At 38.1% G+C, this 25,388-nt stretch overlaps 1 protein-coding gene across 2 annotated transcripts; it reads left to right on the plus strand.

Annotated features, from left to right (window-relative positions):
* Positions 1 to 344: 344 nt before the first annotated feature.
* On the plus strand, positions 345 to 25,388 carry LACTB2 (lactamase beta 2). Of its 2 annotated transcripts, XM_028110188.2 has the most exons (7): positions 345 to 537; positions 5,574 to 5,737; positions 11,388 to 11,514; positions 17,297 to 17,475; positions 20,322 to 20,470; positions 23,198 to 23,279; positions 23,927 to 25,388. In XM_028110188.2, exons 1-7 carry the CDS (start codon positions 416 to 418, stop codon positions 23,968 to 23,970), a joined length of 867 nt encoding a protein of 288 aa, XP_027965989.1. In that variant the 5' UTR covers positions 345 to 415; the 3' UTR covers positions 23,971 to 25,388. The 2 variants fall into 2 exon arrangements, with proteins under 2 accessions (XP_027965989.1, XP_087878928.1); XM_088022802.1 differs by lacking the exon at positions 23,927 to 25,388 and having other exon boundaries at positions 23,198 to 23,920.

A 25,388-nucleotide genomic window follows, 5' to 3' on the forward strand; every position in this document is an offset into this window, starting at 1 on the left:
GACATCCTTTCCAGGATTTAGTGATCCGTAACTAACCCCAAACCTGCCTGCCCTGTGCTCCACAAGACTTCCCAAGTTAAAATGTCTCTCGTCTCGTCCACTGGGATGAACTCCGCCACAAATTCCTGTGAAGGCACCAGACAGGCGACGACGCTCGGCCAGGCGAATGCAACCTCGCCCCAAGACGCCTCCCGCCACGCGCCCTCGCCCGCCCTCTCGCCGCCTCCGCCAACGGAGCAGGGGCCGCATCAGGTGACCTCTGGCCCCGCCCCCAGCACAGCCGGCTCATTCCCCTCCCGCCCCGGTCACGCTACGTCAGGCGACTGCTGGCCCCGCCCCGCCTCCTCCCCGACACGGGCCTAGTAGCCATTTCCGCGCTCGAGTCACCGCGCGCCGGCGGCCTCCAGAAGCTGGTATGTCGACTGTCCTGCAGAGCATCGAGCGGCTGTCCAGTCGGGTGGTGCGCGTCCTGGGCTGTAACCCGGGACCCATGACCCTGCAGGGCACCAACACCTACTTGGTAGGGATCGGCACCAGGTAAACGTCCCCATTCCCCCCTAGCAAACACCCCGGCCTGCGGGACCCACAGAGCTGGGGCTGGGACCACTGCTCGCCGGAAAGCGGAGTCTGTGCGCCCCCGCAACCTGGAGCTCAGTGTCCAGTCCGGTCCTGGCAGCCCCACCCAGGACCACCCTCGGACGCCCCGATTCCAGGCCTCCCCCACATCACTGCAATACCGCCTGGTAACCTCTGTAACGTGGGTTATGGCTAATGAGGGAGAAATAACGAAACAAAACAAAACAAAGAAACAAAACAAAACTTCCTGGTTTTGAAACCCAATTGACTTTGCCTAATGTTGAATGCCAGGGTGAGTGTTTAAGCTGTTGAGAAATTAGGATCGCCTGGAGTTAAAAATCCCGGAAAGCGTTTACTTTGCTCACCTTCTGACTTTTCACCAGTGTTTTGCTCAGACTATAACTTGCCCTTCACAAAAGTGATTAATTGGGCTGAGGCCTTTTTCTTAACTCAGCAGCAGAGGGCAGGATTTTCCTGCTTCCAAATTGCTCGAGTCTGAAACACCAAGGATCCCCCTAGCACTTGGGAAAGAGGAGCGGACTGATTTTGGTTTTTGTTACTCTTGTGTAGCCTCATTTAAGTTATTTTTGCAGTTGGAATAACCTATCTGTATTTCTGTTTTTCTCTTGTTCAGCTGCATTGTTTTAGTGTAATTATGCAGAAGTGGGGAGATGTGGTGTACTGCACCAATGTGCATTGAACAGTTTTTATATGCTTGGTCTTTAGTATACCCTACACAATACAAAATAAAAACAAGATACAGTTCCCTTTAAGCATAAAATTTAAGTGTATATTTTAAGATGTGTTAAAATTAATATAACTGATTTCTAGAAAACAGTTTAATAGTAATTTGAGTTTTCATTTGAAGTATCTGCTGTATTTGCCTTTTTCCAGTAAATCAGAATTTTAGATGGAGCAGGATGCAGGAACTGGAAGTACTGAAGTCAGACAGGCAGAAGTTAGGTTCAGAATAAACAAGGCGGGGTCAAGTAAGTACAGGAGCTTAGGCTGCCTCCAGAATCTAGGAGGATAGAGAATTCAGCAGAAAAAAATACTTTAGAGTAGAGTCTGTCTTGCCTGGGACTCCCTCACCCCTGAAGTCCATAGGCATTCTCTTCTCTCTTCAGCGTGTCATGTTGAACTAGTTCTAATGTCAGTACCTATTCTAAACATTGAATATAGTCAAAATTACCCTAAGAAGTCTCTTAGGAGGCACTGTGTTGGAGATCGTGTACAATCACAATTAAGTTCGGTGCAGCCTGCTTTTTCTTCCAGCAATGAAGCAAATGGCTGGTTCTGTTTGAAAACCAGATGAAGCTGGCTTGCATTTAGGGGCCATGTTATATGAAAAATGCATACTGTATCTTTAAACACTAGAACCACATTCAGTGTAGCAAAGTGCTTGTGCTAAAAGAGACATAAAGAACCTGAAAATGAGGGAAGACATTCGTGGTCTCCCACTTTACACTGCTTCCACTACCACTGGCATAAACTCATGGGATGGAATGGCCAGTGGAATCAGTCATATATGACATATATGTGATGAATCTATATAGTTGAACTAGAATAACTTAATGTGTAGATGATGCTATTATACTGTATAAAGTAGAAGTCAGGTGGCAAGAGATGAATATTAATTGGGTCCAAGTAAGATGTTCAGATATTGGTATCCACCTGTTCTGCACAAAACAGTTCCAAGATCACAGGTGGCTCCTATATCACCAAATCCAATGGCATTTTTCCATTCCCATTGTATTTGAACTTCAGTACCTTTTGACACTGTTGACCATTCCCTCCTTGATTTGCTTACACCACATTCTTCTAGTTTGCTCTTACCTCTCTGGCTGTTCTTTCTCAATCTCCTTCATGGAATCAGCCTCTACCTGATCTTTAAGTGTGTGAGTTCCTCAGGATGTAATCTTAGTCTCTCCCGTTCTCATGCTATGTTCTCTACCTAGGTGATCTTTTCGACTTCCTTGGTGTCCAACTTCCTCTTCTGCTCAAGAAACTCTAAAACCTGCAATTTTAACCTTTACTATCAAAATTGTAACTCCCTGGAGGCAAATAGTTTATCTTAATAGAAAAAGGCAGTCTAGTGTAGTAATTAAAGTTAAGACTCTATACTCTGATTACCTAAATCCGAATCCTAGCTTATGACTTTAGACAAGATAGTTGATTCTCTAAGCTTCAGATTCCTTATCTGTACCATGAGGATTGAATAGCACCCACCTCAAAGGATGTTAGGAGGATTCAGTGAAATTTAAATGAAAAATCATATCAAAAGCACTTAACAAATTCTAGCATGTGGAAAGCATACCATAATGTTAGCTATTATTATCACTTCTTCTTCCATCACAGCATCCAGACAACACTGGGTTCATGGCAGGTGCTCAGAAAATACCTAATGATTTGCATCTTATAATGAATATAACACAGTATCTTGTACACGGTAATGATTTGTTAGAATTTGAACTGAACTTATTCAATATACGTTTATGGTGCCAGGACTGTTCTAGACAACTGGGGGTACATCAACAAACAATTAATAGTTCATTCATAGTAGCTCAGACTTGATTTTATCGTCTCTTTTCTTCCTCCTCTTCCTCCTCTACCAGAATCGGGGGGTGGTTAATCTGAAGTCTGTGGTCCCAAAAATGGTATAATTCAGGGAGTCTGACCTTAGCTGGGGGGGGAAAAATTATACCATTATTAACCTCAGACTGAAAATTAGCTTTTATTCAATTATGAATATGGACAACAAACCATAGTAGTAATAGCAGTGTCTGTGATTTTTTTCTCTAATATTTTCATCACATATTGCGATCATGATAGATATCTCAAAATAGTATGTATATTACATCTCCATTTAGAAATTATGATCATTGGGGAGCCTGGGTGGTTTAGTTGGTTAAGCGTCTGCCTTCAGCTCGGGTCATGATCCCAGTGTCCTGGGATCCGAGTCCCACATGGGGCTCCCTGCTCAGCTCAGCAGGGGGCCTGCTTCTCCCTCTTAGCCTGCCGTTCTACATACTTGTGATATATATGGGCATTGCAGTTAGAAAAGTGTGGAATCAAATATATCCTGTGCTAGAGTTCATGACTCTAGGCAAATTACGATATTACATATATGTCTAACTTGTCAAGGCCTCAGTTTCCTCATCCGTACAATGAGAGTAAAATCTCGGGATTGTTTTGATGATTAAATGAAAAATAAGCCACTACCTTATTTATTCATCCAACAAACGTTTATTATCTAGTACATGCCACCATCTAGATTCTGGCAAAACCAGATCAGGTTCCTTCCTCCGCGGAGCTTAAATTTGTAGGCTGTGGGAGGTGTGGAGACAGGCAATAAATTAATAAACATGTAAATATATAATATGTCATGTGGTAATAAGTGGTATGAAGAAAAAGCAAGGGAAGATGGCTGGCAACGTCATCAAAATTCATTGTGACCCAAACCACATTTATCTCAAATTTGCTCCCTCCAGTGTTTATAGTCTTGGTTAATGACAAACCAGTCATCTCACCTAGAAACCTCAAAATCATCAATTTTTTTCCCTTCCCTTCCACATCCAGTTGTTTAAAAAAAAAAAAAAATCCTGTTGATTGTGCCTCCTAAATGTTTTTTAACCATCTCCTCCTTATATTTCCACTGCCTGCAGAACCTCATAATGCATTCATGGGCCAGTATATCCATCTAGTTAACCTGTCTCCAGAAGGGACAGTTATAACTCTGTGTACTTGTAAAGTAGAGCCACTGCTCTGTGGAACTTAAGGTGTAGATAAAAGCCTATGGACCACAAGGCCATTGTCCCCACCTCTCCACCCTGCCCCCTCCCCCATGAGAGGACAATTTGTTTTTATTGGCTGTGCGTCTCAGGGAATAGAGTTCGGGAAACAAACCTTCCAATATAAAATAGCCATCCAGATACTTCGGGTCATATTTACCCCATTTGAATGTTCTGCAGAATGCCGTTTACCTGTCACTATTACTGTTTGTTTTCATAGGTCCCTCTTCCCACTTTCCACTAGAATGCAAACAGGATTTTTTTTGTCTTGCAAGAAAGACATGGCACATAGTAGATAATTCATACAGTTATTAATGTATTAATGAGTGAATGACTGAGACTTTTCATCAAGACTAATCTTCTCTCCCCCAACCTGAATTAGGGAGGTGTTATTGTGAAGCAGCCTGAATTAAAAAGTTTGTGAGTTGGTTCTTGAGGAGGAAGATGTCCCCCTTATTTCTTTAGTTCAGAAAAACTTTATAGAGAAAGACCATCATCCTGTGAAATAGTGAGGAAGGGCATACAAAGTATAAAGAAGGTTCAGAACCACAAGCAGAAAAATATAACTAATAGGGTTGTCTAGGTAAAGAAATAAAGCAACTCAGACATTTCCCCATGCTTCCCTACTCCTTTCATTTTCACGTGGAAGGAAGCCAATGTAAAACTTCAGTAATAAGTTTTGTATGTAGTGCAGAAGACTAGGTTTCTTTAGGAATACCACTGAATCTAATTCTTTCATATCTATGAGACATTTGAGTATGTTGTAAAAGATCTCAAAGGCAGAGTGGATAAAAACACATATTCTAGAGACAGAATACCCAGGTTTGAATTCTGGTCTTGCCATTTATTTGCAGAGTAACCTTGGGCAAGTTGTACAATGAAATACCTCCTTTAAATAGTTGTGATGAGGAACACAATTGTTAAAATACATAAGGTCCTTGGAATAGTGCCATATTTGAGTGCTGGGTAAGTATTCAATATTATTGTGCCTTGAATTTGCCAAGTTCAGACTTACACGGGGCTATAAGATTTTTTCAAAAAACTTTTCTTACAGTGAGATTACTATCATATAGCTGGTTTTCAAGCAGGTTGAAAGCCAAGCAATTTATGCAATTTCTTAAATATAATATGAATTATCTGTGTGAGAAATATGCTACTCTTAATTCTGTGTTCCAGTTGTGTGATTATCATCCATTTAATTTTCAGGAGAATCCTCATTGACACTGGAGAACCAGCAATTCCAGAATACATCAGCTGTTTAAAGCAGGCTCTGACTGAATTTAACGCAACAATCCAGGAAATCATAGTGACTCATTGGCACCGTGATCATACTGGGGGCATAGGAAATATTTGTAAAAACATCAATAATGGTAAACAGAAAACATTACACTCTTTGAGGAAAACTATGTTTTCAGAATAATTTATTTCTGTTACAGAAGTAAGTAAGCTAGTCAGTCATTTACTGAATACCTTATATACTTACATGGTACTTTTAGAAATTAATATACTTTTAATACTGCCCCAATTTTAACAAAAGAGGAAAGGAAAAGTCCTATTTTCTATTTCAGATCTCTTATCCCTCTTATTTTTCCCCTTTGCCAGGGATGAAGGTCAGTTTGAATTTTGTCTGTAGTAGTAGTAGTGACGATTGCTACTTCCGAGTTAATAATAACTAACCACTCTTGAGCATTTACTGTGTGCCAGGCACTGTGCTAAACACTCTACGTGGGTACTGTGAGGTAGTTGCTCTTACTGTCCACACTCTAAACATGATCTCAGGTCTTCCATAACTTTAAGGCAATTACTATGATACACTAAAATACTGGTGAAAGATCATTGTATTGCTAATTCTCCGTCCCTGAAACCTATTCAGTACTGACACCTTACCGCCTCTCTCCTTATACCCCCATATTACCATCACACACATAGATTCATTCCTTCCTTCATTCCTTCAACAAATATTCAAGTGACCACTCTGTCCAGGCACTGTTCTTGGCACAAGGGATGTGGCAGTGCACAAAACAAAGACTCTGCTCTCATAAAGCATGCATTCTAGTAGGGACGGTAAATGGTAAATACATAGTAAGTCAGATGGTGATAGGTGCTATGAAGAAAAATAAAGCTAAGTGAAGAAAAAGGGGAGAGAAAATAAAATGGGGGAAGGGCAGTGGCTTGTACCTAGGGTGGATAGGGAGAGAGAGTAAGCTATACAGGTATCCGAGAGGAGGCTATACCAGACAGAAGACATTGCAGGAGCAGAGATACTGGAATTGGGCTGTGCTTGGCAAGTTCGGGGCATATGAAGGACAGGAGGTCAGGAACATTCATTCACAAAAGGAACATACATACGCATTCAACTCGTGTTTTTAAATATTTTTAAATGTCTTCCTTTTAGGACTTGAGACTACAGTTGGTACACGAAGGTGTTATCAACCAAAGCACCCAATATCACCAGGCTGCCCATTATAAAAAATGCTCTAACCTAACTTTGTTACCCTCTTAACCTCCTTTCTTACAATCCTATAGGACTGTATGCCACAGGAAGTCATTATCTTTCAGTCTAACTTTTCCTCACCTTTCTCTTGTCTATCTACCCAGTAAATTTTGTGAATTAAAAAACTATGCTGAAGGTTCTTGACTAGCTTTGGCCAACTTTTTTAGCATGAGTTTTAATTTAATGTTAAACATTTTAAATGTTTATGGCCTACTTTTTCTCCTTCATAAATCAACTTTATTGAGCTTGAATTGACATACATAAAATGTACCCATTTTAAGAGTATAGTTTGTGGGATGGCTGGGTGGCTCAGTCGGTTAAGCATCTGCCTTCGGCTCAGGTCATGATCTCAGGGTCCTGAGATCGAGTCCCACATCGGGCTCCCTGCTCAGTGGGGAGCCTGCTTCTCCCTCTGCCTTCTGCTCCCCCTGCTTGTACTCTCTGACAAATAAATAAAATCTTAAAAAAAAAAAAGTATAGTTTGATAAACACCTTTGTGACGGATCCAGTCAACATAAAGAATACTCTCATGACTCCAAATTGAAGAGGTCTCCTGATGCCTCTCTGCAATAATCCCCCTCTAGCAACCACTGATCTGCTTTATTTCACTATAGATTAATTTTGCCTTGCCACATAATGGAAGCATACAGAATCACTCTCTAGCTTCTTTCACACAGCATCATGTTTTTGAGATCACCTATGTTTCAGTAATAATAGTTTCTTCCTTTATTGCCAAGTGGTAATCTGTGGTAGGACTATACCAGGATTTGTTTATCCATTCACCTGTTAATGGACACTTAAGCTATATATTTAAATTAAAAATTAGGGGCACCTGAGTGGCTCAGTTGGTTAAGCGTCCGACTCTTGATTTCAGCTCAGGTCATGATCTGTGGGTCATGAGACCAAGCCCTGCATCAGGCTCCACGCTCAGGGAGGAGTCGGCTTTAGATCTCTCCTCCTCCCTCTGCCCCTCCCCCTGCTCACATACACACACACTCTCTCTCTCTCTCTCTTTCTCTCTCTAAAATAAAATCTTTTTTAAAAAATTTAAATCGTTTTGGGTTCCATACAAAATAATGAATATTTGTGTAATAGATTAGCTATTAGGTTGATTTAAAGAAAGTCAAGGAGAAATTTGACCCTGCTCTGTAGCCACTAAAATTTTATTACTTTGAGAAATAGCTTGTTGACTTTCAATCTGAATTTTATTGAAGCTAGATCAGCTGCATACAGACCTTGAGTTGCTCTGCACTGAAATCGTGCAGAGGTTACCTTTCAGAATCTCCCAAGAGTCCATGTACTTCTTCATTCTCTAAATCCTTAATCACTAGCATTCTTGTTCTGTTTTGTTCTATTTTCTTTGCTCCAGATCATTTTACTACTTAAGTTAATTATTAGTGTGGCAGAAATTTTTCAACTGCTTTATGAGCTAACAACTTGTGGTTTTACAGGCCACACCAAAATTATGAATGCCAATTACAAGATTTTTATGAGAAGATACAGCAACCTACTTTCAAAAGTTTAAGATATAATCAGTGTATAATTGCAGAACTCCCAGTGGCTGGCAGGAAGCCAGAATTTTACCAGACATGAGAACTATAGAACCCCAGGCTGCCCCAGTGTTTTTGGTTTGTTTTTGAGTAAATATTTAAAAATATATTTTTGTGATCATGATAGTTGTTATTTTGCAGCTGAAGTTGGATCTTTGCCATGTATTTCACGTCCCGGTCCTAGGAGTCAAATGTTTGCTTCTATGCCATTCAATTAGATTGTGTTTTCATTAGAAAGTGTTATAAGCAATATCACATGTTTGTATCAGCTTCAATAATTAGCATTAACAATGATATAAGCCATTATTCAAACCCTTAACAAGTGACTGAGGGTTTCCTCCTGTTAAAATAATCATATGATAGAGACAGAAAGTAGATAAGTATGGAGAGACTGGTAGGAGGAGAGAAGAGGGAGTGACTACAGTTGGGTAAAGGGTTTCTTTGAGGGGTTTTGAAAATGTTATAAAATTAGATAATGGTGATAGTTATACAGCTCTTTGGATATACTTTAAAAACACTGAATTGTACTCTTTGAAAGGGTGAATTTTATACTATTGAGTTATATCTCCGTAAGCTTTTATTAAATATAATAATGATTATTATCTGATTGCTTTCAGCATGCCCTTCTCCCTCCTGCCCATACAGATTGTTATTGTGAGTAGGATATGTTTTCGTATTCACACATAACTTTAAAAACTGACACAAAGTTATTTTATAGTATGACATTTGTAATTTTGAGATAATGATGAGTTTTTTGGAAGGATTGTGTGCCAGAGGTCTCATAACTAGAAATATAATACCTCTGACTTCTTTACTGAAAGACAAAATTATACAGATTAAAAATAAACACATACCAAAAAACCTCCCCATCTCACTCCAGAATGAAGACAGCCTTATTATGTAATGCCAATTCCCAGAATAGCATATTATTTTTTGCTCCAGCCTCTAAGATACAAAATAATGGAGTTTGGGGCTGGAGAGAGAAGGTCTAGTCCCAGTTGTTTTATTTTTTTTTATTTTTTTTTCAAAGATTTTATTTATTTATTTGAGAGAGAGAATGAGATAGAGCATGACAGGGGGGAGGGTCAGAGGGAGAAGCAGACTCCCCACCGAGCAGGGAGCCGGATGTGGGACTCGATCCCAGGACTCCAGGATCATGACCTGAGCCGAAGGCAGTCGCTTAACCAACTGAGCCAGTTGTTTTATTTTTATTATATTTGCAATATTTCTGTCTCCTTTATCTTCCATACTAGCCTGATTTCTGTGCCTTGTCAGTTTTTCTCTGAATGTCTTTTTCTCCCATATTTCCATTGCTGTCACCTTAGTTCTAATATTCACATCCTTCCAGGTGAGTTATTAGTCACCCCCTCCTGCTGTTTGTGATCTCTCGCCCTACAGTGTCCTACCTAGAGCTGCCATATTGATCAACCAGTTAACACTATTTCGTTTTCTTTCTAAAAAGTGTACAGCGGCGCACAAATGGTAGAGTTTAAATTCCTCTATTCCGGGCGCCAGGGTGGCTCAGTCGGTTAAGTGTCTGCCTTCGGCTCAGGTCATGGTCTTAAGCGTCTGCCTTCCTGCTCCACAGGAAGCCTGCTTCTCCCTCTCCCACTTCCCCTGCTTGTGTTCCCTCTCTCGCTGTGTCTTTCTCTGTCAAATAAATAAATAAAATCTTTAAAAATAAATAAATAAATTCCTCTATTCTATGAAAGGCAATTTAAGGCCTTCCATGATCTGAGCTCATCTAATCCCACTTTATCTCCACGTCTCAGCCAGTGTTTTGCATTGGACAAGTTGGTAGCATACTTTGTTGCACGTATGCCACGCTCATTGTCATTTCTATGCTTTTCCTAATGCTGTTCCCCTTACCTACAAATCATTCTCTGTACCTTTTCCCAAACCACTCATCTTGTAAGCCACACTTCAAGTTCTGTCATATTTGTGAATTTTTTCCTAATTGTTTTCCTTTCTCTAAACTACTGTGGCTTTTATTAGCTGAATTGCCCATTTAGTATTCGTTAAATGGTTCTGAGTATAGTTCTGTATTTATTTATTTGTAAGTTTTATTTTCCCAACTGTGATAGTTTTTAAGCACTTTAATGTCACCATGCTTGTATTCACTATATATAGTATACTTGGCACCCAGGTGTTGATTGGTTAATTGATTTTCTTTGTCAGTGAGAGGTAGTATAGGTTAAATTTATTTTAATGGTTTAATATCTTCATCCTGGGTTTGGGGCCTCCTTTCAGCATTCACAGAAAGAACATTATGCTGTCATCCTTTTATTACTAAGTACTGCCATGATGCCATGACTTCTTTTACTATCTGCTAAGACTAGACAGAAAAACATCCCCTGGTTCTGTTGTTGCTGCCTCTTCAACACCCATCTTGATATCAAAGCTAGCCGAGATTATGATGAACTACTTTCAAACTTTTATGTAAAATAAGAGTGACTAGAAAATCACAAAGGTGTAGACCTAGAAGTGCCTGAGAGAATAAAAAGCTCTTTTGTTGAGGTAGAAAAAATAGTTCAAATTCCAGATAGGCTGCTGTAACCCATCCCATGTTCTCTTGTCTCTTAATGTTAATATTTTTTGCAGTCATTCACAGTGTTAGCTCTATGAAAGTTGATCTCGTATTTTTTTTGTTTCCATAGAAGAATTTAAAGAGAGTCAACTTGTAATGAAATCATCTATTAAGTATTAAATGACAAAAGTGCAAAATCGAACGAATAGGTAGACTGCAGACTTAGAGGAACAAAATCATGAATCGAGCAACAGTGTTACAAAAGCAAGGAGTTTGAAACAGGAAAGAATAAAAATGGCTGAAATAAATTAATGGGGTAGAGAAAGGGCTTAAGAAATTACTGTAAAAACCAAATACAGGAAAAAGATTAGAAGAGAAAGTTGACGTCTTAAAAGGCTGAATTATCACTTAAAGTATGACTTAATATATTTTGCGTGTTTTGTTACTAGACACTGCATATTGCATTAAAAAACTCCCACGGATTCCTCCAAGAGAAGAAATTATAGGAGATGGAAAGCAACAGTATGTTTATCTGGAAGATGGAGATGTGATTAAAACTGAAGGTGCCACTCTCAGGTCAGTAAATGTCCTTTAGCCAGGGAAGGGCAGGGGAGGTTATGTATGTGTCTTATAAAAAGGGAGTAAAGGAAGATTTCTGAATATTTGCTTATATGAGTGAGGAATATCTCAGGAAGGATATAAAAGATCTGATAACATGGTTACTCTGGAAAGAAAAACCAGGTTGCTTGAGAAATAGGAGAAAAGAAAGACTTTTCACTCTATCTGTGATACCTTTTTAAATTATTTGTTTGAATTATATGATTACCATTTTTTAAATAAAATTTAAATTAAAAAATAAATTAGCATTCCTGTTAGCATGGTTTAGGACTCTACTCATCAGTTAAATTCAGGACTTTGTCATGCTCTCAATTCCAGAAGATGAACTAAAGTAAATACATTTTAGGCCAGACCCCTAATCTCCCATGACCTAAGTGAGGTCGAAAAGTTGTTTCAAACTCAGTAATTTTAAAACTGAACTACTTAGGTTTCTCCTCTCTCCTTGCTTTCTGACTTCAGGACACCTGCTGCTCTCAGCACTTAAGATTTTATTTTTTCTTCTAAGATAGAAGCTGGTTCCACTTCACCTTTATCACTCCTCCTTTCCCTGCCCACCACATCTAATTGTGTTAGATTTTACCTTAAAAATACTGGTCCATGCTGTCCCTTTTTCTTCATGTCCCCTACCATTACTTCTTGTTTAATATTCCTGTCTCCAGGCTTCCCTTTCCAGTTCATACCCCGTGTCACTTGAAACCTTGAATAATTCTCATACAAGATCATTTTTATTCTCCTTACCATGTTGCTATCTGTCCCCAAACCACTTTTCTGGTCCAATTTCCTACCACTGCCATTGTAAACACAATTAGCCATATCCAAATACCTGGACACGTTATGTATATTCATGCCTTTGCTCATGCCCTCCCCCTTTACCAGGTAGGCATCAGGGCTTTCCCCCTACTTGTCTCCATAAATTCTTACCTATTCATTCTTCAGACTTCAGTTCACATGTTACTTACCTCAAGAACCCTTTCCAGGCAGAATTAACTGCTCCCTCCTCTGACTTTTTTTTTAAGATTTTATTTATTTATTAGAGAGAGAGTGAGTGAGCAACAGGGAGGGAGGACAAGCCAAGGGGGAGAGGCGGAGAGGGAGAACCAGACTCCCCGGTGAGCAGGGAGCCTGATGCGGGGCTCGATCCCAGGACCCCAGGTGCCCCTTTCCTCCTCTAACTTTCATATAACTTTTATTATTTTATCATAGCACTTATTAAATTATATTGTAATTTTTATGTAAGTAGGTATCTCCATAAAAGGTAATCAACCCCTTAGGCTCACAGTATTAGTTAATGCCAGTTGCTGTAGCAAACCGACCCCAAAATGTATAATGGTTCATACATGAAATAAGTTTTCCTCCCAGTCACATAACATCCAGGAAAGGTTCCTGATTATCAAGTGGCCCCCCTGCAAATAATGTTTTAGACACCTTCTATCTTGTGATTCTACCATCCTCAATAGTTGGTTTCAAGGTCGCTTTGTTCACCTCAGTCAGTCCAGTGGGTGACAGAGAGGGAGCATAGAAGGGATCTTTCACGGGAGGCTTTCACAGACCAGACCTTCTGTTGCATTGGCTGTAAATTCAGTCATAGGCCACCCCAGGCTGGGAAGTAGAGTTTAACTTCATGCCCAGGAAGAAGAGGAAGGAGGTTTGATGATAAGTTAGCTATTCTCTGATACACGGCAGATGCCAGATTCATCTTCAGATCCTCAGTCCCTGGCACATAGAAGGCACTAAATATTTATCCAACATGTAGTAAATATCTACAAAAAGGGGAGTAGATTAGCAGGTGAATGAGAAAGAGGAGATGAAGAACTGGGTATCTATGCCCCCTTTCAAGCCAGCGTTCCCTTTTTTCCTAGTATGCTATTGATTTGTAAATTTAATTTATAAACCCAACTAATTTCTGGGTAATTTTCTTAAAATGTTCTTGTTGGAAATATGATGTGTCTCCTATAATTTGTTCATGATGCCAAAAGATAATAAACATTACATTACTAATTCTTCAGAGAGTATTGACAATATTGAATTTCCCCCATCACATATTAAAGATCTATCTCAAAGGCTTGGGAATCACAGTACTAGTTTATTAGTTATCACAGAATCATGGATATTAGATCTATACCTAATTTGCAGATTAAGAACATTCGGCCCTTGGTAGTTAATTACCACCCATCTGCCATAAACAGCCAATATATTTTAAGCTTTTAAAAAAAAATTATTTGAGAGAGAGAGAGACACAAGCAGGAGAAGGGGCAAGGGGAGAGGGAGAAGGAAAAGCCCCACTGAGCAGGAAGCCCAATGTGGGGCTCAATCCCAGGACCCTGGGATCATGACCTGAGCCAAAGGCAGATGCTTAACTGACTGAGCCACCCAAGCTCCCCTGTTTTAAGCTTTTATTAAAGTATACAAAAAGAAAAGTGTGCATATCATCTGTGTGCAATGTGGTTTATTATTACAAAGTGAACAAATCATTTAAGCAGCTTTCAGATCAAGAAACAACAACATCAGGGGCGCCTGGGTGGCTCAGTTGGTTAAGCATCTGACTCTTAGTTTCAGCTCAGGTCATGATCTCAGAGCCATGAGCTCAAGCCCCATGTCGGGGTCTGCACTCACCATGGAGTCTGCTTAAGGCTCTCTCTCCGCCTACCTCTGCCCCTCCCCACTCTGTCTCTGTTTCTGTGTGTGTCTCTCTCTCTATCTAAAATAAGTCTTTTTAAAAATGACTTAGTAAATAACCTTTTCACAAAAATAAATTATACTAGAATTTGAATAAAACATTTAGTTTACTAATGACGATACTTTCCAATTTCCATTTTTATAAAGTCAGTAAAACCCAATTGTTTTAAATATTATCAAGAAGATTCATCATTAAGCAAAAGTTCCATAAACAGAAGGTTAAAATATACTTAAGTCCTCAAGTATTTAATGTCCAGTTGATCTGGTCTATTTGCCAATTTGGGGGGGAAAATAATACATTAGCGATAGGGACAATACCCACCAAGAACCCTTTAGTAAAAAAGTAGGAAGCAGATTTTTCAGTAGGATTTGATTCTGAATATAACCTTCAAGAATTTTCTAGTGACCTAAGTCCCATTTCTCAAAGAAAAGTCAGTCTGACAGCTTTTGTTGACTGTTCTAAACCTTGTAAGGGAGCCATCTTTATAAAGTCTACTCTATCACAGAAGTGGCAGAACTAGATAAATGTGCCACCTGATGAATGGGGAGGCCACAGCTGCAGTTCCTCTGATCTTTAGCAAAGCACCTCTGATGTCATCTCCTTTTTTCCTTCTGCCTATGTGAAGTGAATTTTAACACAGTTTTTATGCAGATTAAAGCATTAGCTACCCAGGTGACTGGAGAATTAGAATTTCTGATCCCCTAATTTAAGAAATCTATTGCCTTGGTTATCAAAGAAAACCATTACTGAGTTCTGGAGTTGGGGGAGAGGGGACAAATAAAGGATGCACTGCAAGCGCATCAATGGATAAGACAGTCTGCAGACTCTGAAAAAGAGTGGTTCTCCACATGAGTTTTTGTAGATTGAAAAAGATTGGGGGTCTGTTTGTAAACGCATTGTATGTGTGATTGTTCGTAAGATTGTCCATGAGATATGAGACACACCCACACCCACATATTCTTATAGTTGTGGAAATATGCCTTCTGAAATTATTTTCATGTAACATTGAATACTTTCATCAATAGGTTGCAACAGGTTTAATCAGACAAAAGAGATGTCTCCATATCACATTTTACTTTTCCTGTCCCAGAGCTGGCGCCAGCCATGTCTGCAAGAAACCCTGGTTTCTTTGAGTGGGAAATGGTATTTCAGTTCCCTCCAGAACTGAGTGTCAGGTGTGCTCATGACTACTGGAGTGTCATTGCTTCTGGGCCTTTTATAGAGCTAGGGAAAAAATGAAATGATGAATTCGTAAGGATTCCTCAATTCAGATGAGAATCCAGAACCTTAATTCCCTCATTCATATATTTTTTTCCCTTATCCCACAGTAAAAACCTTGGATCTCAACATCAATTTATTGTTTATACTGTCGTACAGTAAACACAAAATAGTTTCAGAAACACAGTAACCAGTAACACTGCCAACAATAAAGCTATTAAGTAAAGTTCAAAATATCTCAATAAACCTATTAAGTAAAGTTCAAAATACCTACTTCTTTTAAACCTAAGGTACATTATATTAAGGATATATAATCTTAGTATTTAAAAATTATTTGAATTAATATTAGCATGGCTGTGTTATCTATCCAGTATATAGTAAAATTCATTTCTTTCTGTATTCAATGTTAACATTTTCTTTCTTTTTTTAGTTTTATGTTTAGAATATATATTTACATAGCTCAAAAGTTAAAACTAACAAAAAAGTTACTAAGAGAAGTCTTGCTTACATCTCTGTTCCTTACATCCCACCTGCCTACCCCTACAGGCAGTTATAATTCATTAGTTTTTTGTTTATCTTCCCTCTTTTTGCAAAAATAAGGAAATATATACAGATACATTTTTATTTCCCCAACTTTCTTATACAAAAGAGCAACTATAAACATTCTTTCATGCTTTGATTTGTTTTTAAGAGAAAAGCACTTGTTAGCATTTAATGAACCTCCCTCCCCGTGGCTTCAGGACCCAGCCCCCACACACACCCATGGATTATCTGCTCAGCTCTTCTACTGTCCTGTCTTCAGGATGACAGTCTGTTTTAGGAGCTTTCCCTTCCCCAAAACTTTGTAGTAGCCTGATCGTACCACATCAACGACAGGAGCAGCTCCAGTCGGGCACACCAGCCTGTGTGTCTCAGAGGTCCGAACCCCAGGCCAAACACTCCACCCTGCCCTGAGGCCCACCTTGTGTGGCCTGGAAGACTGGACTAAGGTCAGGGGTAAGTAGTTGGGGTGCAACCCAAGCACAGCTCACAGCCTGCCCCAGCAACAAAGCAGAGGCACGAAAAGAACCATGCTTGTTTTTTTTTTACCACTTGACAATATATGCTGCAAATTACTCCATATCAGTTCACAGAGATCATCATCTTTTTGATGGCTGCTGCATCGTATTCCATGGTATGGTTGTACCACAGTGTGTCCATAGTGTCCAATCATGGGTATCTGGGTTTTTCCTATTATTTTTTATAAATAATGTAATGAATAATTTATATATATTTTTTGTATTTGTGAACGTGTATTTTCAGGGTAAATTTCTAGCTGTGGGACCAGTGGGTCAAAGGGTTATGTAATTTTGTTAGAAAATGCCAAATTCCCCTCCACATGTGCTATTACCATTTTGCTCTCCCAACAGCAACTTATGAAAGTGCTTTTTTCTCACAGTCTTGCCACAAAGTATATTGTAAAATAAACATCTGTGCAAAGAAAATTGAAAAAAAAAAGTTTTTAAATAATAAAAGCACTGTCTCTGAGTAGTGGAATGATTGTGAATTCATATATCCTTTAAGTATTTTCCTTTCTGTTTTCAAAATTTGCTGTAATCGGTGCATGCTTATTATTTATAAAATAAAAAAAGTGGGAAAAATATTGAATTTGTACTTCAGAGTAGGAAATCTGATTTAAAGGAGCGAATTTTCTGATGATAATTTCTATGGGCCACAAGAGAAGGAGTTTTTTAACCGATTTGACATCACTTATTTGTGTCATATCCAGAGATAAGGCTGGAGAATAATTTCTTCTAAGCCTAAGAGTTTCTGATTTTTACTGTTTCTTTGTTTCCTTTTAACCAGAGTTATACACACACCTGGCCACACTGATGATCATATGGCTCTACTTTTAGAAGAGGAGAATGCAATCTTTTCTGGAGATTGCATCCTAGGGGAAGGAACAACTATATTTGAAGACCTCTATGATTATATGAACTCCCTAAAAGAGCTATTGAAACTCAAAGCTGATATTATATATCCAGGTGGGTAGTTGCTTAAATCTAGCAAACAGTTTGTGTGAAATGAGGAAGAAGGTTCATTTTGGTTTGTCTCTGTGTGTGTTCTTTATGTTTTCGGGGTTTGAAGAGCTACCCATAAAGTGCTTCTTTAAATTATGCCCCTAGGGGGCACCTGGGTGGCTCAGTCATTAAGCGTCTGCCTTCAGTTCAGGTTGTGATCCCAGGGTCCTGGGATCGAGCCCCGCATTGGGCTCCCTGCTCGGGTGGGAGGCCTGCTTCTCCCTCTCCCACTTCCCCTGCTTGTGTTCCCTCTCTTGCTGTGTCTCTGTCAAATAAATAAATAAAATCTTAAAAAAAAAAAAAAAAGCTGGAGAGTTAGGGGTGCCTGGGTGGCTCAGTCGGTTGGGTGACTGACTCTTGACTTTGGCTCATGGCTCAGGTCATGATCTCAGGGTCCTGCAATCAATCCCCACATCCAGCCTCAAGCCCCGACCCCATCCCACATCCAGCCAGCTCTGCACTAAATGGAGGATCTGCTTGAGATTCTCTCCCTCCTTCTTTGCCCTTCCCCCCGCCCCTGCGCTCATGTGGTCCCTCTCTCTCTAAAATAAGTAAATAAATGAAATCTTTTTTTTAAAAGCTGAGAGTTATATTAATTTATAACGATATAAGGTTGTTTTTTAACATCTTTACAGCTATTAATAGAACTGTTAAACAAAAGAAATTTACATGGGAATCAGAGAATGTTTTTCATTCCACAAGGTATCTTCACTTTTGTTAATTATTAGATTTCTGTCGTGGGCCACATTTTAGCCGTGAACTCTGAGCTTTAGTTTTTTAACTCACACTACTGAAATATCAGTAGCTTCCATGTCAACTCTAAAGCTGTATATTAATTTCACTTCTCCAGAAAAAGAAACCTGTTTTAGTATCTCAGCTGTCACGCACTGCTCTGCAGTATGAATCTCCCTTCCGTCCTAAAAGTGGAGAAAGATAATAACACTCAACAAGAAGGCCCAGAAGGAAAAAGAAACTAGGTTACCTAATTTTTTAAGTCCTTCTAACTTGTTCCTAACCAGAGCCATGGAAAGCTCTGTAAATAAGAGTGTCTTCAATACCCTTATATTCTTTCATGAGTTTCTATCCCACTGAGGGGATAGGAAACATAGTAGAGCTGGGCATTTGGATTAATATGACACCAGAAGAATGGAAGCCGACAGCTGTTTTTATTTTTTTTGTATGTTTGAATTTTTTTTAATTTTTATTGTTATGTTAATCACCATACATTACATCATTAGTTTTTGATGTAGTGTTCCATGATTCATTGTTTGTGCATAACACCCAGTGCTCCATGCAGAATGTGCCTTCTTTAATACCCATCACCAGGCTAACCCATCTCCCCACCGCCCTCCCCTCTAGAACCCTCAGTTTGTTTCTCAGAGTCCATCGTCTCTCATGGTTCGTCTCCCCCTCCGATTTCCCCCCCTGCTATCTTCTTTTTTTTTTTTCTTAACATATATTGCATTATTTGTTTCAGAGGTACAGATCTGTGTTTCATCAGTCTTGCACAATTCACAGCACTCACCATAGCACATACCCTCCCCAATGTCTATCACCCAGCCACCCCATCCCTCCCACCCCCCACCACTCCAGCAACCCTCAGTTTGTTTCCTGAGATTAAGAATTCCTCATATCAGTGAGGTCATATGATACACCGACAGCTGTTTTTAAAGAGAAGAGAGTACATGTTTGATGCACTCACACTGAATGAAGCAAAGCTAATGAGAGGCTGCCTAGTAAAGGTTCTTAAGAGTGTTTGCTTTAATGAATCCAGTGAACTGGCTTATTGGCACAGCAGGAGCTTATGTGTAAATTATGTTCTATAGCCACAGCCACCATATATTAAAGTCTGTTCAGTGCTGGGCAGGGACCTTTCCAGTGTTGTCCTCACAGAAACCCAGTGAAGCAGGTAGTGGTATCTTCATTGCACAGCTGAAGAAACAACCTCAGGGATTCAGATTTTCATGGCCCCATACAAGTAAATGATTGTCAATATTCTAACCAAAGCCCATACTCTTCATATGATAACAGTCTGCTTCTGAATGTATTGTACTCAAATATTTTAAACATCCCTCTTACAGACTTACGTCATATGTTAATTTGTACTGTTTTAAAGGGTAACCAGACTTTAATATAGCTTAATCTGGGTTGTCAACATTTCTGAATTACTAGCTTATACATAAGATTCTTCAAAGTTCTACTGTGGTTCTTGTGAATTTTTAATAGATCTGAGTCACTTACATGAAGCTACTTTTTACAGTCCCCTTTTCAATCTCTTATGTAAGTGTGGCATAGTGGTTAAGAGCATAGAATGATTAAAAGCTCTCAAGTCAGAACTCCAGCTCCATCTCTTCTTCACCATGTAACTGTGGGCAAGTTATTTGCCACCCCCCCCCCCATATCTCAGCTTCTGCTATAAAGAAGGGTTAATAGTTGCTACCTCACTGGACTCTTAGAAGAATCATATATATTAAGCATTTAGAACAGTACCTGGCAAATAATGAGCACTCTGTATTACCTATCATTACTCTTGTGGTTACTATTTTTATTGTTAAATGTTTATTCTTTATTTTTAATGTATATAATAACATTTCATACAGATTTTATTTGATATAATTCTCTGTTTTTGGCATTGTATATAATTTTTAAATCTCTTCTACCTGTATGGTTTTCCAAATAATTCATGTTTGTTATATACTTAGTATACTTTTTCAATACATCATATGATTATTTTTAAACAGAACAAATTAACTTCATGTGTACTTGATATTTTTATTCTGGTTGAAATAATTTTTATAATTCTAATTCAGGACATGGCCCAGTAATTCATAATGCTGAAGCTAAAATTCTAGAATACATTGCTCACAGGAATATCCGAGAACAGCAAATTCTTACATTGTTTCATGATAATTTTGAAAAATCATTTACAGCAATGGAGATTGTAAAAAACATTCACAAGGTAATTTTCATTTATCTTATTTGTACATAGCAACAGTTTTATTAGAATAATCTTTGTAGTAGACTATAGGTATGGTAAATTTATTACATCCCAGAACAGAATAAGTGTGTTAATTTTATAAGTAGTGCTGCTTGTATAAATTTGAGATCAGCAATCTCAACTTTCTAGAACACAGAAGTTAAACAAATAAAAATGGACCTGGAGAACCAAAAAGAAAATTCCAAGCTATCATTAAATCTTATATACTTCATCTTGTAGGAGAGACTATTACCAACATCTTATGATTAAGTTTTGTAATGATTTATGTATTATTGTAGCCATCTTAATGATTGGTGTCCTAGCCCATAGCAAGTGAGACGGGTGATCTGCTAGAGACATACTGGGTTAATAGCAGTGAGAAGTAGTAGCAATGCCTAACAAGGGAGAAGAAAGAGAAAGTACATGTAAAAGAACATGAGTAGAATAACTTAGTATATAGAGAAAAAAATGGCCTCGCTCCAGTGGCCTCTGAGTAAATATATAACAGCACTGTGGGGCAATCGATTAGTATAATTTAGTTTTTCAGCAAATGTTTGTTAGATATCTGCTGTGTGGATAGTATAGAGGTTAAGAATGCAGGCTCTGGAATAACATTACCTGGATTTAAAAACTCTCACTACCAGAGTACCTGGCTGGCTCAGGCAGAAGAGTGTGCTGACTCTTGATCTTGGGGTCATGAGTTCAAGCCCCATCTTGAATACAGAGATTACTAAAAAATTAATAAATAAACTTAAAAGAAAAACACCTCCCACTACTACAACCTGTACAGCCATAAGGTACATGAGAGTGTAAAGATGAGCTTGAAAAGTACCTAGGGCCAATTATAATTAGTAAAGAACTTTAGTGTTCCATTGGCCCAAGTTATCAAAAAACAATCATATACTCAGTGTGCTTTGTTTTAAAAGGAAGGGATGAATGGTTAAAATGGCTAAATATAAAAAGTGCCATTGGCAAAGGGGTGATATAAATATTTAAATTCTGTGAAAGAGTTCATATCCTTATAATACTAGAATATAGCCATGCTAGACTATACATTGGTACATTGGGTTTTTTTTTTTCCTAACTTAAGTACAGACAGCAGAACTCTCAAATCACCCTCCCAGATGAGTCATCGAGCAATTGTCCATTCCTTAAAAATGCTGGTTCTGCATTCAGAGGTGTATTCACTATATTCACTGTATTGTATGTGTCAAGTCCCTGTTGCGTATAGAATGGCATAGGTGTTATAGAGAGATTTATTCATTCAACATTTACTGAATGCCCTTCCTGTGCCACACAGTGGACCAGGTACCAAGATACAAAGATGACTACAGATCCCTACCTTCAAAGAACTTACCGTTTGGTGACAACAGACGTGTTCAACAGATGATTGTAATACTATCATTTTTTGAGTGCCTTATTGTGTGCTAGACACTGTACTCATTGGTTTACACTTAAAAATGTAATTTGAGGCCCTTAATTCATACACCTCGAATTTTCAATACATAAAGATACAATTATTCCAATTTAATACACTTTAAAAAAAATCTGACTCAGGAAGTGTGAGCTAAGTAACTTCCAAAGGCACACAACTAGCAGATGTCACATACTCAAAAGTGAGATGTCAGATACTCAGATCGTGTTTTTTCTATCATACCAGGCTTCCTGTAAGACCTCTACACAGTATATCAGAGCATAAAAGAAAGAGGAGTATATTTCACCTGATGGAAGATGCAGGGTATCGAGGCTTGTCTGGAAAAGTTTTAAAAACTTATTTAGTTGAGTCTTGAAGAAGTAAGCATTTTCCAAGCCAAAGTCCAGGAGAAAAGAAGTCATTCTAGACGGAAGGAAAGACATGCTCTGCAAGTAATAAAAGAGCATTGTATATGTGAAAACCCACAAAGGACCTGCATATGACTGGAGCTCAGAATGCATATGTGAATGGGCAGGAAAGGAGTCCCAGGAAATGAGGCAGGAAAGACAGGCATGATCAGATCACAGAAGCCTTCTAAAAAATAGGGGCTTTATCCAATAACCTGGGCATGACCCCTCAAGCATCTTAGGTGGAGGATTCACCAATTAGATCTAGAAGATCAACAGTGGTGGATATGGTACTGGAGCTTAAGGGAGGGCTTGGGGTTGGAAGTTTATATTTGGGGAACATTAATGTGTGATGTTGCTGTGCTAAGTTGGTTGAGTAAGAAGTGAGTCAACAATACAACTCAATGTAAGCAAACATGAATTTAAGAGAAGTCTAAAGTTTCGAGATGAAAACTAAAGGATGACAGAGGTAGGATAACCAAGGGAAACGTACAGAGATATTATCATGTAACCCAATAAATAAACCATAGGGCCAGTGGTCCATAGCATCATCAAAACTACCTAGAATAATTTTTAGTTATTCATTCATTCATAAAATACAGAGTTCCTACTATGTGCCATTATGCTAAGCACTGGGTATACAGTAAAGAAAACCAACACTGTTACTGTCCTTATGGACCTTACAGTCTATTTTATGTATAGGTATATAGATAAAAATAGAGTGGCCTAAAGCAAGACACATACAAGGTGAAATCATTTTGATTATTCCTATATAAAAATGTACTTAAGTTAAAATTTTCCTTTTGTTGCATGCTTTAATAGTTTCAACAAGATTAACTCATTCTTTTAAAAAAGAAATGTCGTCTTTCACTCTCATTTTTCTTTTAGAATACTCCTGAGCATTTATATAAAATGGCTGAACATAATGTCTTGCTGCATTTGAAAAAATTAAAAAAAGAAGGAAAAATACGTAAGTATACTTCCAAATTTCAGTTTTTTTATTACCAGCATTTAAAATATTCTTTTTTTACAAAACTAGTTTGCTTTTAGGAAAAATAACAACCACCAGAATCCTTCCTTGAACATCACTGTAAGATGGAGAAACAAGCACTAGGAAGGGTTAGTAGTGAAGGGCCAGTGGACCACAAATTGGAACCTAAAGCTCCCACAGGAATTAGAATTTTGCTTAGGGGTTGCAGTTCTTACCCACCAGAACTACAATCAAAGGCATGTAACGGGAAGATACCCTCTCTTCTCCCGACCACAAGACCACAAAGAATTTCACATGCAGAAGGTTTGGGAACAGCCAGACGTTTTAGCAGTAGTAAAGGTAGTAAACTCAAAAACATTAAAGCAGTAATTCTATAAGTGTTTACTAGTGTTAGATTAATTCATCAAATTAACAATCTTTATAGAAATTTAATCCTTAAAATCAAGAAGCTCAAAACTTGAATTTTGTGTAGAAGCTTTTTTGTATGTACAAAAAAATACCACCTTTATATTAAGCAACAAAATTATTTTAGGAATTAATGCTTTTTCTAGCCACAAAATAACTTAAAATCCATTATATTTGCTTATCTGTTGTTAAATTTTCACTCTCTAATTTTCTTTCCACAGTTAGCAACACAGATCCTGAGAAGAAATGGAAAGCTAATCTTTAGTTTCAGATTAATGAAAGCTTTTGTTGGTTTTATTTTTAGAGAATGGTATGTTTTCTTAACTATAATTATTTATAGGGAATATAGAGTATAGAACATTGAAAATAATCCTAAGTATACTTTAAAATAATGTCTTATTCCTTCTAAAATATATATTACATTTTACATGTATAATATAGCTTGCTTATCTAATCTGAGTGTTACAACATTTTACCAAAAATTCAGAATCCAACAGTTTATCCATGTTCAACAGATTTATGGTTACTTTAAAAATAATAAAATTTATATAAGTTAAACTGGGTATTATTCTTGGAGATTAGTTATCTATTACAAATGGCCAATAATAGTATTTTCTCTAGCTGCTTCAGTTAACAGCACAGATTTCTGTGTAATCCTTCTTTACATCTGTAGATAACAGCTTTGTTTTCATGTTTCTATCAATTGTATTATGATTTTGCTTTAGTTCTATAGCTCTGTATCCTGTATATTTTTTTATAATGATATCTCACAAATGATTCATGAACATCAACTTACAGTAATTGAAAAAATTAAATTCCTAATTAAAAGCATTATATAATAATTATTTTTGTAATCCATTAGTACAACTTACTTTTCAAGTTTAGATTTTAGTATATAAATAGCTATCATATATATGAATTATATACCAAAAAAAATTTTTTTTAATTAGAGGATTTATAAGACAGGGCATTTTATATACAAGTAGTGTTCTTAAATATAGGAGTTAGGTTCTCAGGGTAGCCCAGCAATGATTATTTAACCCACAAGATTGCCAAACTGCAGTACTAAAATGAGCTCAGAATCCTGAGAATGTCCTTTTTTTAATTCTTCACTAAAGGTAAAACTTTAAAAATTTTTCTTAAACTTTCTTTGACATCCTCACCTTTTTCTGCCACTTTTCCCAAGGTCCCTAGGATTTTCATACTATCGTAACACTTGTTTTCATGCCTTAGAAACCTGTTGTGTTCCTGAAACCATTTTATATTACAAAATAACTCAACAACAACAATAACTCCATTCAAAAATGGGCAAAGGACTGGGGCGCCTGGGTGGCTCAGTTGTTAAGCATCTGCCTTCGACTCAAGTCATGATCCCAGGGTCCTGGGATTGAGCCCCACATTGGGCTCCCTACTCAGCGGGAAGCCTGCTTCTCCCTCTCCCGCTCCCCCTGCTTGTGTTCCCTCTCTTGCTGTATCTCTCTCTGCCAAATAAATAAAATCTTTAAAAAAAAAAAAAATGGAGGGGGTGGGGGGATGGGTTAGCCTGGTGATGGGTATTAAAGAGGGCATGTATTGAATGGAGCACTGGGTGTTATATGCAAACAATGAATCATGGAACACTACATCAAAAACTAATGCAATGTATGGTGATTAACAACACAATAAAATAAAAATTAAGAAAAA

This window comes from Eumetopias jubatus, unplaced genomic scaffold (assembly GCF_037043125.1).
Source record: "Eumetopias jubatus isolate StellerSeaLion01/CBP00866 unplaced genomic scaffold, mEumJub1_p1.0 scaffold_4, whole genome shotgun sequence".
In the NCBI taxonomy this organism is placed as follows: Eukaryota; Metazoa; Chordata; class Mammalia; order Carnivora; family Otariidae; genus Eumetopias; species Eumetopias jubatus.

Bases quoted from the DNA above. Each gene is read 5' to 3' on its own strand.
- LACTB2 (XM_088022802.1), top strand. From the start codon at position 416: ATGTCGACTGTCCTGCAGAGCATCGAGCGGCTGTCCAGTCGGGTGGTG. The intron at 538-5,573 runs GTAAACGTCCCC...TTTAATTTTCAG, and splicing joins TTGGTAGGGATCGGCACCAG to GAGAATCCTCATTGACACTG. The intron at 17,476-20,321 runs GTGGGTAGTTGC...ATTCTAATTCAG, and splicing joins AGCTGATATTATATATCCAG to GACATGGCCCAGTAATTCAT.